General features: G+C 43.7%; 1 protein-coding gene across 1 annotated transcript in view; it reads left to right on the top strand.

The window, feature by feature from the left end:
• Nucleotides 1-6,230: 6,230 nt before the first annotated feature.
• Nucleotides 6,231-15,992, top strand: part of slc25a43 (solute carrier family 25 member 43) — a 42,454-nt gene continuing 32,692 nt past the window's right edge. Inside the window, exons 1-2 of the mRNA XM_063061454.1 lie at nucleotides 6,231-6,818; nucleotides 15,223-15,464. Coding sequence (XP_062917524.1) covers nucleotides 6,547-6,818; nucleotides 15,223-15,464 — 514 coding nt within the window. The 5' untranslated portion in view covers nucleotides 6,231-6,546. The remainder of the gene's footprint in view (nucleotides 6,819-15,222; nucleotides 15,465-15,992) is intronic.

Raw genomic sequence — 15,992 nt, 5'->3', positions numbered from 1 at the left:
TAGCTTCCTTATCATACCAAGTCTTCATCTTCTCTTGAGCTAACTTTAAATTTTCCTTGGCCAAGCTACAAGCTTTATACAATCTTTCTTTAAATTTCAAAACATAATCTAGCAAATTAGTGTGTACTTCTTTATTAATCCACTGTTCCTTCAACAAGGCCAAAGGTCCTTGAACTCTATGCCCAAACACAAGTTCAGAAGGACTAAAACCTAATGATTTCTGTACTGCCTCCCTTACTGCAAAAAGTAGTAACTGTATACCTTCATCCCAGTCCTTTTCATTTTCCACACAATATGTCCTAATCATAGTTTAGTGTAGAATGAAATCTCTCCAAGGCTCCTTGTGATTCTGGATGATAGGCTGAGGAAATAATCTGTTTTACTCCCAGTTTATAAACTATCTGCTGAAACAATCCCGACATAAAATTACTACCTTGATCTGATTGTATTTCCTTAGGCAACCCAAAATAAGTAAAGAATTTTATAAGAGCCTTTGTCACCGTTTTGGCTGTTATATTCCTAAGAGGTACTGCCTCTGGAAACCTAGACGCTGTGCACATAATAGTTAATAAATATTGATGTCCAGTTTTAGTTTTTGGCAAAGGACCTACACGGTCCACAATGATTTTTGAGAACGGCTCACCGAATACTGGAATTGGTTGCAGTGGGGCCACTGGAGTAACTAGATTAGGTTTACCCACAATTTGACACATATGACACGTTCTACAAAATGTCGCCACATCTTGTCTTAAACTAGGCCAATAAAAATGATTAGAAATTTTATTCATAGTGTGACAAGAACACACATAGATTAAGATGTAGCTGTCCTGTGCTGGCACCAGTGGAATCAGCAGTTGGTCTGCCACCTGTCTTCAGGAGAGAGAGAGAGATAAGGAAAACAATGGAGCAGCATTTGGAGATGTTAATGAAGGGGAAGGAGAGCTGTCAAGATCGGCTCCCCCTTTGAACCCTGAACTGTTTGAAGTGATGGACAGGCGATACCCCAGCAGGGGGATAAAAAGGGACAGGTTCGCTAAGGCAGGACACACACACGACACCCGAGGTAACAAGACCCTGGAAGTGGTGCGTCTCTCACAAGTCGGTGGGAAGTACCGGGCCATAGACGCTCAGGGTGGAAAGGCACGATCGGCGGGAACCTGGTGTGTGTCCACCCTTGTCTGGGTGCTGGGTTCACCGCAGAGAAACGATCGTATCTGGAAACAGAGGGGTCCCGGTCGGTGACCTCAGATGACATCACAAAGGACTCACCCGAAAGTTGACTGCAAGGGTCTGTGTGGAAGTCATTTGGAATATTCATTCATTTTGCTCTCTCTCTCCTTCCCCCCACTGTCCATCGCCATGGCAGCGATTACTGCGAACTGAACTGAACTAAATTGAACTGAACTTTGCGTCACTTTGAAACTGGTCATTTACCCCTAGACAACGATAGAGCTTGATTGATCCAGTTATCTTAATTCTGTGTACATGTATGTTTATCATCGCTGAACTGTTGCATTCATTAGCCTTTTGATTAGAGTACTGTGTTGCTTGTTTCTTTAATAAAACTTTCTTAGTTCCAGTAATCCAGACTCCAACTAAGTGATCCATTTCTGCTGGTTTGGCAACCCAGTTACGGGGTACGTAACAATAGTTTTCTTTACACCTAAATGACCACCCAAAGGAATACTATGAGCCATAGTTAAAATCTCATTTCGGTAAATTTTAGGAACTACTACCTGATGATTAACTTCCCATTCCTCACTAGCAGGAATTGTAGGTGATCTCCATTTTCTCATTAATATTTCCTTTTCAAAATAATATCCTACTGGTACTTTTTCAATTTCACTATCTGGAAGAGCTTGTTCTTTTAATTTAACTATCTCAGGATCTCTACCCTGCTCTGCTATCATCTCCTTCCGAGATAAAGACAAATCTTCCTGGTCAGACTTACCACCAAAATCCTGATCAAATAATGTAGGTAAGAAAGTTTCTGACACATCCTCAAAATTCGAATCTTGATTTGAACAATCGTGGGTAACAACCTCATCCATTACATCAGTCTTTTTAGCCATAGCTCTTGTTACAACACAGGAAGAACCTGTGTTAGAATCCTGGTTCCTCAGAATTTGAATTTATTGTCAAATGCACTTCAGGAAAAACTTGTCCACCTGCTAAATCATTACCTAACAAAAGAGAAACATCATTCACAGGTAAACTGGATTGTAGTCCTACTGTAACAACCCCTGTAACTAATCCTGACCTTAAATTTACTCTGTGTAAATGTAATGGCATAAGGACACTCCCAACTCCTCTTATATAATTTACCTCACTAATGTCAGACTCATCACTAAATTTTAGCACACTGTCTAATATTAGTGATTGAGAAGCTCCAGTATCTCTAAGTATCCTTATTGGTACTGAATTGGATCCTTCTTTCAAGGATACAAATCCTTCTGTTATAAAATTTTCATATCCCCTCTTAACTTGGTCAGACTCTGACACATCTTCATTAGTATTTCCTAAACCCTGTGAATTTACAGGTGTTTCAATATGCTGCACACAAGCATCTGGGACTAGTTATTTCTCTTTCCTTTTCAATCAAAAGCAATTAGCTACTACATGTCCAGGTTTCTTACAATAATTACAAATAATATCAAAATGTCTTTCTTTCACATGTCTCCCTGCATCCTTACTTTTCTCACTAACTTCAGGTTTAATTTCTGGTTTACCTTGACTCTCTGTGCTATTTTTCCTTTTAAAAGTTTTACCTGGAGAAAATTCATTCTTGTGAATTAAAACATACTCATCAGCTAATTTAGCAATCTCCTGCAATGTAGCAGTGTCCCGTTCATTTAAGTATGTTCTCACTTCAACAGGAATGCTTCTTTGAAATTCCTCCTGCAAAATCAACTCTTTTAATTTATTATACTCCCCATTCACATTTTTAGTGGAAACCCATCTCTCAAAACACACAGATTTCTCATAGGCAAATTCCACATAAGTTTTTTCCACAGATTTATTCAAATTTCTGAATCTTTCTCTATACGCTTCTGGAACCATCTGATATGCCTTTAATATATGCTGCTTAACAATATCATAATCCAGTGCTTGCTCAGCATTTAAAGCTGTATAAACCTGTTGTGCCTTGCCTTTAATTACACTTTGTAACATCACTGGCCATTGCTCTTTCGGCCACTTTAAACTCAGAGCAACCAGTTTCAAAATGCTGGAAATATTTGTCCACTTCAGCTTCATCAAATGGAGGAGCCAAAATAACCTCACGACTAGCAATAAACTGTTTCGTAGAACCAGAAGACTGATTCCTGAACTTTAATTTCTGCATCTCTAGCTCAAATTTCCTCTGGTTTTCAGCTTCTCTTTCTTTAAATTCCCCTTTTTTATGGGCCTCTCTTTCTTCGAATTCCCTTATTTTATTAGCCTCTCTTTCGGCCATTTTCGCTTTAAATCTTTCAAACTTTAACTGTTCAAGATGTAACTGCATTTCCAGATTACTCATTGGAAACCTATCTAACACCTCCTCATCAAACAGTTTCAAAGTAATATATTGCTCAGCGATTTTTCTTTGTATGAAAGCCTTGGTGGAATTCTTCGTAATTCCTTTAATATCCAACCTCCTAGCAATCTCCAATACCTCAGGTTTTCTCGCATTCTCTAAAGACCCCGAGTCAGGCATGTCCATAAACCCATCAATATTCATTGTTGCCGAATACCACTTACACACCAATCAAACTAAAAAAAATCGGGTATTTCCCTTTTCCAATCAAAATAGCAACTACCAGCACTTAAACCCAAAATCGGAACATCACCCGCGAGCCCCCACAGATTATGTTACGTAACCGGCAACAATGAATATCAATCGAGACAGGTTACATAAAAGCAACCCAACATTTATTAAATACGGATAAACAATAAAAAAAAACAAACGAAAACCTTAACCGGAAGTTAACTACTATGCAGCCGTTCAACAAATCGTCACTCGGCACTGGCTCTTAAAGCGTTAAATGCGAAAACAGTTATTAAAGTGGTCAAGTCAGATATGGTTCTTAAAATGGTAAATTCGAAAGTGCAACAGATTTATACGTTCAATTGGGAGAGACTTCTCTGGCGAAGGATTTCTTCATAGACACGACTTTCCTGCTGGTTCTGTCCAAAGGATTCACGATGCAGTAAATAAACAGTTTAAAACAACTGACCTTAATTTCTTTTAGAGAGCAAACCTTGCATGAACTCTTTTCTCTTTTGGCAAAAGTTATCTTCGATGCAGGTCACTATTCCTCCAACGAAGACTCAGTAAGGTTGATCCTTTGTTAAACTGCCGAACGATCCCAACTACTCTCAATCCTTCGGGTCCTGTACTTTGATAAAGTCTTCACTCTCCCTTCTACTACTGGAATAAGGTACATCAGCACATCTAGGTTAAGATTTCCAGTCCAGTAATATTGTACCTTGCAACAGAATGTAACAACCGTTTTAAAAATAGTTTTAAAACCGTTTTAAAAAACCATCATAAAAACAAATACGCAACAGAAACGGAGACACAGTACGTTCTAGCTGGAAATCTAAAAACTAAAAACTAACTGCGTCATCTGGGGTCTTCCCTTATATACCTGTGGTGCACATGTCATCATGTGACCTCACATTGGCGGGAAAATTACATCAGGTGACCTCCAAAAGACCATTACATCATTCTCACAAAATAATCACAGATCTCCTTGAGGCATGTAACAGTAGATGGTATTTTAGCTGTGCCTAGCCATACAGTCATGGGCATAGAGAGAGTAGAGCAGTGGGCTAAGCACACACCCCTGAGGTGCGCCAGTGTTGATCGTCAGCGAGGAGAGATGTTATCATCAATCTGCACAGACTGTGGTCTTCCAATTAGGAAGTTGGGGATCAAATTGCAGATGGAGGTACAGAGGCCCAGGTTCTGCAACTTCTCAATCAGGATTGTGAAAATGATGATATTAAATGCTGAGCTATAGTCGATGAACAGTTGGAAATCCAGAACAACACACACACAAATTACAGGAGGAACTCATCATCTATGGAGAGAAACAAACAGTCAACGTTTCGGGTGAGACCCTTCATCATTGTTATTCCTCTCTACTGAGAGGATCTTCAGCCTGACCTGCTGAAGTTTCCCCAGCATTTTGTGTGTGTTTCTCTCCAACAAAACATAGAAACATAGAAAATAGGTGCAGGAGTAGGCCATTCGGCCCTTCGAACCTGCACCGCCATTCAGTATGATCATGGCTGATCAACTCAGAACCCTGTACCTGCCTTCTCTCCATACCCCCTGATCCCTTTAGCCACAAGGGCCTTATCTAACGCCCTCTTAAATATAGCCAATGAACTGGCCTCAACTGTTTCCTGTGGCAGAGAATTCCACAGATTCACCACTCTGTGTGAAGAAATTTTTCCTCATCTCGGTCCTAAAAGGCTTCCCTTTTATTCTCAAACTGTGACCCCTTGTTCGGATTTCCCCAACATCGGGAACAATCTTCCTGCATCTAGCCTGTCCAATCCCTTTAGGATTTTATACGTTTCAATAAGATCCCCCCTCAATCTTCTAAATTCCAGCGAGTATAAGCCTAGTCGATCCAGTCTTTCATCGTATGAAAGTCCAGCCATCCCAGGAATCAATCTGGTAAACCTTCTTTGTACTCCCTCTATGGCAAGAATGTCTTTCCTCAGATTAGGAGACCAAAACTGCACACAATGCTCCAGGTGTGGTCTCACCAAGGCCTTGTACTCATTCTTAAAAGCATGTCCTCATTCTTCTGGGTGTGGAGCCATACCACTGTCCTCTCAGAACCAGGATCAGAATCAGAATCAGGTGTAATATCACTGGAATATGTCATGAAATGTGTTGTTTTGTGGCAGCAATACATAATAATAAAAACTATAAATTACAATAATAAGTGGTTTATTAAATTAAATTAAACTTAATTTAGAATTAATCTAATTTAATTAAACAGATTCATTAAATAAGTAGAGCAAAAAGAGAGTAAAAATATTGAGATGGGAACGTGATCACCCGACAACCAGCCCATTTAATCATCGGTCAACGAAGATTGATTATCTCTGCACACTGTTGTGCGGTTTGTTTAAAATAGATATTTGCCTGTTTATCTCTACAACCGTAACTCCGATTCAGCAGACTTCATTGGCTGCGAAGCACTTTGAAAAGTTACGACAAGGACGCGGAAGTAAAACGGAGTCTGATGCTAGAATGTAAGTAAAGGCCTGTTGGTAACTGAACAGGACTGACCGATGACCAGATCCGGTTCTACAGACTGTATTTGGATCTACGAACCAGCCTCGAATCGCCGTATACATTGGGGTCGGATCAAAGGTACCGCTGTGGTGTGATGACACACACAAGCAACGTTCAGCCTCGGAGTTTCAAAGCTGTTCCGGGCTCCTAGTCCAACCCCCACCCCGCGGCCCTCTCGTCACTGATCGCTGGAACTCGCTGTCAGCTTTGCCCGCAGTCCAGCCGGGTGCCGCCGGGAGAAGCGGAGGATGGCGGTGGGCAAGCGAGACTGCAGGATCACCTACTGCCAAAGTGTGGGCTGCGGGGCAGCGGCCGGGGTGCTCAGCCGTTCCCTCACATGCCCGCTGGACGTGGTGAAGGTACTGAGCCAAGTGGGGACCTTCCACAGCAAGAAGGGCTTCCTCCGAACTTTCCAGCTACTTTGCGAGGCCGAGGGACTGCGAGCTTTGTGGAAGGGGAATTTCATCGCCTGCCTGCGCCTTTCCCCCTACAACGCCATTCAACTGTCGTCTTATAACAAGTAAGAGTGTATTTTACCGGGTAATATACCTAGCTACAGCTGAAATGAGGGGAATCCCTCTGGATATGAAGGACCTATCGGTATCAGATTAACACAGATACATTTGTGCGAGTTTTTGCAACACTGTATTTCTTTAACGGAATATTTTCAGTAAGTGATGGGTTTGGTTTTCGGAGAAGATGGTTCGGCCTTTCCTAGACTAGGTCTCGGGTTGCAAATGTTTGGGAAGTTGGGTTACTAGCGGTCATGTCACTGAGGCACTCGGTGCTCACGCCTTCCCCGTGGAGCCAATCCCGAGCCGGCCGCCAGTCAGCACACACTGACGCGGGGTAAGCGGAGAATTTCCGGGTCCTGGGTCGGGTTGTCACGGATCAGTGTGCACTAGATTCAACTATGGATTAGATGGGGAAGGTGTTCTGTTTTGTAACTTCAAAACATAAAACCCATTCAAAGGAAAACACAGGAGTGCGAAAATGCGGGTCTAACTTCGAGTTTTACTTTAAGCGAGGCGTGCCCGTATCACTTGGTAGCGGGATGACGTAGCAATCACATATTTATACACACAACCCATAATGACATTTAAACGAGCAAGAATGCTGAATATATATGTATTATATAACATTATTGTTTTATATATCTCGCTTTAACCTTCCACATCCTTTCTATCTGCTCTTTCAAGCCCTGGTATTGAACCATATAACAATTACAGCACGGAAACAGGCCATCTTGGCCCTTCTAGTCCTTTTATCTCGCTTCTCGTGTTTTTTCTGCTTGATGTTACTGTCATTCGGGATTGCCACATCTATTGCTATAGCTTTCTTCTGTTCCTTGTCCAGTATTACTCTGTCTGGTTGGTGGGCCAGTACCTGTTTATCAGTCTGTATTTTGAAGTCCCACAGGATCTCAGCTCTGTCACTCTCCACTACCATCTCGAGTGTTTCCCATTTGGACTATGGAGTGTCCAGTCCACACTCAGAGCAGATGTTCCTGTACACAATTCCTGGAACTTGGTTGTGTCATTCAGTGTATGCTGTCCCTGCCTGCATCTTGCACCCGGCTACTATGTACCGGATGGTTTCTGTGGATTCCTTGCACAGTCTGCATCTTGGCTCTTGTCTGGTGTGATAGATCCCTGCTTCTATTGCTCCTGTGCTGAGCAATTGTTCTTGTGCAGCCATGAGCAATGCCTCTGTGCTGTCCCTCAGCCTGCCATTTCCAGCCATTGGTAGGACTTTCTTACGTCAACTATCTCTGATACCTGGCGATGGTACATCTCGTGCAGTGGTTTGTCCTGCCATGGCCTCTGGTCCTCTGGCTCTGCTTCACCCACTTCCATTTCCATGTCCCCTGCTATTCTGCTGTCTGAGGTATTCTCCTAGCAGGTTGTCCTCATGGGCCATCTTCCTGACATATTCACGGATGGTTCGCATTTCCTCCAGGACTATGGTCTTGTCACTTGCAACTCCCTGTCCACCTTTTTTCTGGTGGGGGTACAGTCGCTCGACATGGACTTTGGATGGAATCCTCCATGTATTGTGAGTAGTTTCTGGCTCCTGATGTTAACGGTTTCCAGTTTGTTCCTTGGCCAGCACACTACTGCGGCTGGGTATCTGATGACTAGTAGGGCAAATGTGTTGAAGGCTTTGATCTTGTTCTTCCCATTCAGCTGCTTTTTAGGACCTGTCTCACTCTTTGGAAGGACTTGGATGTTGCAGCCTTCCTTGTGTCCTCATCGTGGCTTCCCTACGCTTGCAGGATCCCCAGGTATTTGTAACTGTCCTGTGCATCTGGTACGAGGCCTTCAAGTAACTCGACACCTTCAGCTTTGTTGAGTTTGCCTCGTTTCACGACCACCCGGCAGCACTATTCCAGTCCCAATGACATCCCGATGTCTCTGCTGTGCACCCTTGTCAGGTGGACTAATGAGTCAATGTCTCTTTCATTTCCAGCAGACAGAATCAGAATCAGAATCTGGTTTATTATCATCGGCATGTGACGTGAAATTTGTTAACTTAGCAGAAGCAGTTCAATGCAATACATAATCTAGCAGAGAGAGAAAATAATAAATAAAATAAAACATAAATAAACAAGTAAATCAATTACATATATTGAATAGATTGTTTAAAAATGTGCAAAAACAGAAATACTGTATATTTTAAAAAATGAGGTAGTATCGAAAGCTTCAAAGTCCATTCAGGAATCAGATGGCAGAGGGGAAGAAGCTGTTCCTGAATCACTGAGTGTGTGCCTTCAGGCTTCTGTATCTCCTACCCGATGGTAACAGTGAGAAAAGGGCATGCCCTGGGTGCTGGAAGTCTTTAATAATGGACGCTGCCTTTCTGAGACACCGCTCCCTAAAGATGTCCTGGGTACTTTGTATGGAGCTGACTAGATTTACAATCTTCTGCAGCTTCTTTCGGTTCTGTGCAGTAGCCCCTCTATACCAGACAGTAATGCAGCCTGTCAGAATGCTCTCTACAGTACAACTATAGAAGTTTTTGAGCGTATTTGTAGACATGCCAAATCTCTTCAAACTCCTAGTAAAGTATACGCTCCGTCTTGCATTCTTTATGACTACATCGATATGTAGGGACCAGGTTAGATCCTCAGTGATCTTGACACCCAGGAACTTGAAGCTGCTCACTCTCTCCACTTCCGATCCCCCTATGAGGATTGGTATGTGGTCCTTCGTCTTGCCCTTCCTGAAGTCCACAATCAGCTCTTTTATCTTACTGAAGTCGAGTGCCAGGTTGTTGCTGCGGCACCATTCTACTAGCTTTGCCTTAACTTTTAGCATTTTTCTCCAACAGCCAATTGAGTTCTTGATGAAGGTCCTTAGTGTCTTGTTGACCTTGTACAGAGACAGGCATGTGTGGGGCATTGAGTCATATGTTTTCTGGTAGTTGATCCAGGCTGTGCTTAGGTTGGTTTGCCCGGTCTTGGAGTCTCGCATGACTGCTTTGTCCACTGGTAGTTGGTGCTTGGAGCTTTTGATTCCATTACCAATCCCCCTCTGAGCAGAGATCAGGAATTTGCACACTTGTCCCTTCAGCTTGGTGGCTATGATGTCTGATAGGAGCTTCCATGTTGTTGACAGGCAGGTGATAGGCTGGTAGTTTGATGGTGTTGTTCCTTTGTGAGGATCCCTCATTATGAGTACTGTCCTTCCTTGAGTTAGCCAGTCAGGGTGGGAGCCTGCTTCAAGCAGCTGGTTCACTGGAGCTGCCAGTCGTGTATGTGATGCTGTTAGTTCCTTCAGCCTATAGGCGTGGATCATGTCAGGCCCTGGTGACGTCCAGTTCTTCATACTTACTACCCATTACTGGACATCTGCTGCTGTGATGGTGACTGGTTCTTCCTCTGGGAGGTTGCAGAAGCTTGTTTGTAGGTCTTTCAGCCACTGGGCACTGGTGTTCTGTGATGGTTCTTTCTCCCAGATACTCTTCCAGTACTCAGTGCAGTCTTGGTTGGTTCAGGTACTGGCATGTTGTTGCTCTGGAAATGTGCGAATACTTTTCCTGGTTCTTTGGAAAGGAATGCATTTATTTGCTTGGCCTCTGCATCCTTAGTGTACCTCTGTAGTCTGGTAGCCAGAGCTGTTAACCATTGCTTGGCAGTTTCCAGAGCTTCAGCTATGGACATGCCTCTGTACTTGCTTAGTGGCCGAGATGAGTCTTTGGTGTTCCCAGCTTTCTGCAGCTCAGTTAGTCAGCTGACGTCCGCCCTTGTGGTTTTCATCTTGGCTTCCAATCGTCATCTCTGAGGGGGGAAGGGGTGTTATGTCAGTACTGTCCACTCTCTACTGTATTTCATTTTGTAGCCCAGCACCTCTAGGACTCCTGAAGCCAATGCATACATCAGGTTATTGGTCTCAGTTATGTTGGAGGTTACAGTTATCAGTAGAGCTTCATCGGCTGCTTCCGGAATGCTGTCTGATGGAATTTTATCACCAAGTCTGGGGAGCCTAGTTCGTTGCTTGACAGTCACCAGTTTAGCAATGATCTCCTCTGTCTGATTGCAGCAGCCAGCGCTGGTATGCCCCGAGGGGAGGTTCGAACTTGCATTTCCCATGTGCAAGGTGATACTACTACCTTTGTACCATCTGTGAGTTGTGGAGGTGGGATTTGAACTCTTATTTCCGGATTGGCTCGGTTCTGCGGTGATGTTACTGCAACACCGTGATGTATGTCTTCCAACGCAAGGTGTGATAGCAATCCTCTGTTGTTAGCATTTGATCACTGGGTAACCAGCTGTTTTTCCGTGAATGTGACCGACGGTTTTCATTGTTGCCAGAGTCCCCACATACACTTGATGTATCTTATTTCATGTGGGTTACTGTTGCAGTAGCATTCCATTAACTCCATGTTGTCCAGTCTCGTCCATTTATGGTTTGTTCCAGTAGCCAGTTTCTCACCAGGTGAACGTAGGGTTGCCAACTGTCCCGTATTTTCCGGGACATCCCGTATATTGGGCTAAATTGGTTTGTCCCATACGGGACCCCCCTTGTCCCGTATTTCCCTACTAAGGTACAGTGTTCCTATGAAACCTTTTGTGCCGAAATGGCGTAAAGTGAAGAAGCAATTACCATTAATTTATATGGGAAAAAATTTTGAGCATTCTCGGACCCAAAAAATAACCTACCAAATCATACCAAATAACGCATAAAACCGAAAATAAATAACACTAACATACAGTAAAAGCAGGAATGATATGATAAATACACAGCCTATATAAAGTAGAAATAATGTATGTACAGTGTAGTTGGGAAGATGAAGGCAAAACCAATTTGTGGGGGGAAAAAATCGGCGCGCATGCGCACATTACATGTGCACGTCACGCATGTGCACACAGGTGCTCGTGCAAGGCTTCATGGTCATGGTAATCTTTCTTGGGGTAAAGTGTCCTGGGATTTGACTGCTACTTTTGTCCTTATTTGGGAGTGAGAAATTTGGCAACCCTAACTGTAAAAGACATGTTGAGGTGAGTTTAACCCTACCTGGACACCCCGCCGATCAGCCAGTCCGCAAGAATATTGTCAATATTAAACCGGTCCACGGTGCAAAAAAGGTTGGGGACCCCTGTATTAGCCCATACATCTTTGGAATGTGGGAGGAAACCAGAGCACTGGGTGGAAACCCACATGGTCACAGGGAGAACGTACAAACTCCTTACAGACAGCAACAGGAGTTGAACCGGGTCACTGGCACTGTAATTGATTTCCACTTAACAGCTGAGCTACTGTGCCTCCCTTAAGCTTTAGACTAATTGAACTTTTCCAGCTGCCGTTGTGGCGTTTGAACACGTTCCTGATAAAGTCTGCAGTTGCTAATCCAGCTCATATATACAGAGAGACAGTGAAAAACCTTGTTCTGCATGCCCACCAGAGAGATTATTCCAAGCTAAGGTACGTTATGGTCATACAAAAGGAATAAACGGAAACAATGCAGAATTTGGGCACCACGCCAGCATAGTGGTTAGCACAATGATATTACGGCTTGCGGCGTTCCAGATTTCAGCGTTCAATTCTGGCCCCATCTGTAAGGAATTTGTACAATCTCTCTGTGAACTGCATGGGTTTCCTCCGGGTGCTCCAGTTTCCTCCCACAGTCCAGGGGCCTACCGGTTGGTAGTAAACCGGTCAGTGTAAATTGTCCCTTGATTAGGCTAGGGTTAAATAGGTGGATTGCCAGTCAGTGAGGCTCGCTGGGCCAGGAGGGCCCTTATCTCTAAATAAATAAAAGCAGTGTTACAATTATAGAGGAAGTGCAGTGTAGGTAGGCAATAAGGTGCAAGGTCTTAATGAGGTATTCAAAGAGAACTAGGGTACATCTTTATCATTAAAGAGATCCATTCAAGTGTCCTGCAATAATAGAAGCTGATGTTGAATCTGGTGGTTCATTTTCTCAGGCTTTTTCATCTTCTGCCGATATGGGGGTGCAGGGATGTAGGCGTTGCCAAGTGTGGATCTGGGTGATGTGCCCGGCAGGTCAGGCTGGCATGCCCTCCACCCAAGGTGAAATGAAGAGAGAAAACAAACAAGCTGAGCCAGTGTCACAGATAGATGATCTTTGGAGACAGAGAACTGAAGTAATCAAATTCAAGTTCAATTGTCATTGACCCGTACACATGTATATAGCTAAACAAAGCAGTGTTCCCCTGGGGTCAAGGTAGAAAGCACAATACATAGAGTGACACAGAACACATCTAGTTATGATGACACATACAGTCACAGAAAATAATATTAGCACAAGTCCTTGAGAGGCATGGCCTGAAGATTGATGGTGCATAGGATATTGACCTGGAGCCATGTTTCGGCACGAACAAGTACATAGCAGTTCCTCATATCACACTGGTTGAGTAAATGAAAGCAAATCCGCTAGTCTTGTGCTGGATCAGCCAGAAACAAATCAGCTTGTCTTCCTAGGAGCAAACACTGGAGTTATCTAAAGTTGTAACATTTGATGTTGAGTCCAGAAGATTGCAACATGCTCAAACATATGATGAGGTAATTTTCCTTAAGGTTGTGTTGGGTGTCGTTGTAACAGAGCAAGATGCCCCAGACTGATAGGTGAGACTAGAGAATTAAAGTGGCAGGTTACAAGAAGCTCAAGGTAGTCCCGGCAGACTGAACAGCCATGGGACCAAACTGTGTCTGTCTTTTGCAACCAACAATCTGGAGGAAATCAGCAGGCCAATCAGCATCTGTGGAAGGAAAGGATTCATCAACATTTTGGGTCAAAAACCTGCATCACAAATGAGAGAGAAGAGGTGAGATGGCCAGTACAAAGAGGAGACAGCCATACAGCAGAAAGAGGAGGGGAAGGGAAATTGCTGGTAAGTCAGTTAGTTGCCTTTAGTATATTCCAGTTAAAAGCAAGGACAGTAAGGTTGGGGAGAACCAGCCTTGGATAACTAAAGAAATAAAAGCAAGCATCAAACTAAAAGCTCGTGCATACACAGTCGCCAAGCGTAGTGGGAAACTGGAAGATTGGGAAATCTTTAAAAAGCAACAAACAACCACTAAGTGAGCAATAAAGAAAGGGAAGATGGATTATGAAAATAAATGAGCCCAAAATATTAAAAACAGATAGTAAAAGTTTTAATAATTATATAAAGCGGAAAAGGATGGCTAAAGGGAACATTGGTCCCTTGAAGGACAAGAAGGAGGAATTGATATTGGGTAATGAGGAAATGGCAGAGATTTAGAATGATTATTTTGTGTTGGTCTTCACGGTGGAGGACACATCTAACATGCCAAAGAGAGATGTTATGGATGCGATGAGAGGTGAGGACCTCGATACAATAGCTATCACTAAAGAGGTAGTGCTGAGCAAACTTGTGGTCCTGAAGATAGGTAAGTCCATTGGTCCTGATGGAATGCATCTCCGGGTACTGAAAGAAGTAGCAAAAGTTATAGTAGAGGCTTTGGTGATAATTTACCAAAATTCTCTGGACTCTGGGCAGAGCGTGTGCACGCTGTTGTGCAGGGGGACTTGGGAGTGCTTGTGCATGAATCACAAAAGGTTGGTTTGCAGGTGCAACAGCCTATCAAGAAGGCAAATGGAACTTTGGCCTTCATTGCTAGAGGGATTGAACTTAAGCGCAGGGAGGTTCTGCTGCAACTGTACAGGGTACTGGGGAGGCCTCATGGAGATGAGGAGGAACTGCTTTTCCCAGAGAGTGGTGAATCTGTGGAATTCTCTGCCCAATGAAGCAGTGGAAGCTACCTCAATAAATATATTTCAGACAGATTTTTGCATAGTAGGAGAATTAAAGGTTATGGGGAAAAGGCAGGTAGGTAGATAGATGGTCAGATCAGCCATGATCTTATTGAATGGCAGAGCAGGCTCCATGGGCCAGATGGTCTACTCCTGCTCCTATTTCTTGTGTTCTTAAAATGCCATATAAATAAAGAAAATAAGAACTAGGAAAAATTAGTGGAAAAACAAGTGTGAAGGGGCAGAGTAAGATTGGAGGGCAGAGAGGAATTGTCCTGCAGACCTCTCCTCTCCTTTCAGGTTCCTTTCCCTTTGCACCTATAACCTTCCAGCTTCTCACTTCCTCTCCCTCACCTGGTCTCACCCAGTTTGTGCTCCTTCCCTTCCCATCTGGCTTTCTCCCCACTTCCCTTCCATCCCAGTGAAGGGTCGCTGCAGAACACCCACTGCTTATCCCTCTCCATAGATGCTGCCTGAACTGCTGAGTTCCTCCTGCATCTTGTGTGTGTTGCTCTGACCAGGTTTTCTGCTCTTCCCACTTTCCCCACATTTTAAAACCTAGTCCTCGCCGACTTTTCCAACTTCTGCTGAACTTTGTGTTAGGTTTACCCACATGTCAGTTTATCAGCCTACAAAACGACACTTTGATTCCAGGACCAACGAGACATTGTCTGTTTATTTCCCAGATTTATAAACCTGTTCATGGACGACTTAGGCCACGTCTCGCACCGTGGTGTCATTGTAGCAGGGAGCCTGGCAGGAATCGTGGCCGCTGTCCTGACTTACCCTGCAGAACTGATTGAGACGCGCCTGATCGTTCAGAACAGCAGGGCCCCCACCTACAGAGGAATCGTCCACACTCTCCTGACTATCTACAGCAGGGAAGGATTCTCAGCACTTTACCGAGGGGCTACACTGTCAATACTGGGTAGGTATGCACAGCTGGCATAGGGGGCGGGGGGGGGGGAGGAGTGTAAAGCCCAGTATCTATTGCTGAATACGTTTATCATCTGACAACTTCTAAATTCTAGCAGGACAAGGGTAGCGCTGTTTACTCTGAGTTAGAGATGGCTGTAGCATTTGATGTTCTCTGTCAGCGCCTATTGTCAGGGAATGTAGAGTCTGGGAGCAGAGGGATGGTGTTTAAAAGGTTCTACTGAACTAACTGTGTTCTTTCTAAAATCACTCTTTATGAAGTGCTCACACACTCTTTATGTTATTTGTCTTTACCCCTTGTAAATAAAAAAAATCCTTGATCTTATCAAGTTCAAGTTTATTGTCATTCTTGTACAGTAGTGTGCAAAAGTGTTAGGCACATATGTATAACTAGGGTGCCTAAAACTTTTTGTGTAGTACTGTGTGTGTCAACGTGGAGGTGAGAGCAGGTCTGTTAATCTGGCGGGAGCAAAGGATGTTGGGAATGGCGAGGGTGGGGGGGGGGCAGAGAAGGAGTGCC

Source organism: Mobula hypostoma, chromosome 10 (assembly GCF_963921235.1).
Source record: "Mobula hypostoma chromosome 10, sMobHyp1.1, whole genome shotgun sequence".
In the NCBI taxonomy this organism is placed as follows: Eukaryota; Metazoa; Chordata; class Chondrichthyes; order Myliobatiformes; family Myliobatidae; genus Mobula; species Mobula hypostoma.
This window is presented reverse-complemented; position numbering and strand designations above follow the sequence as displayed.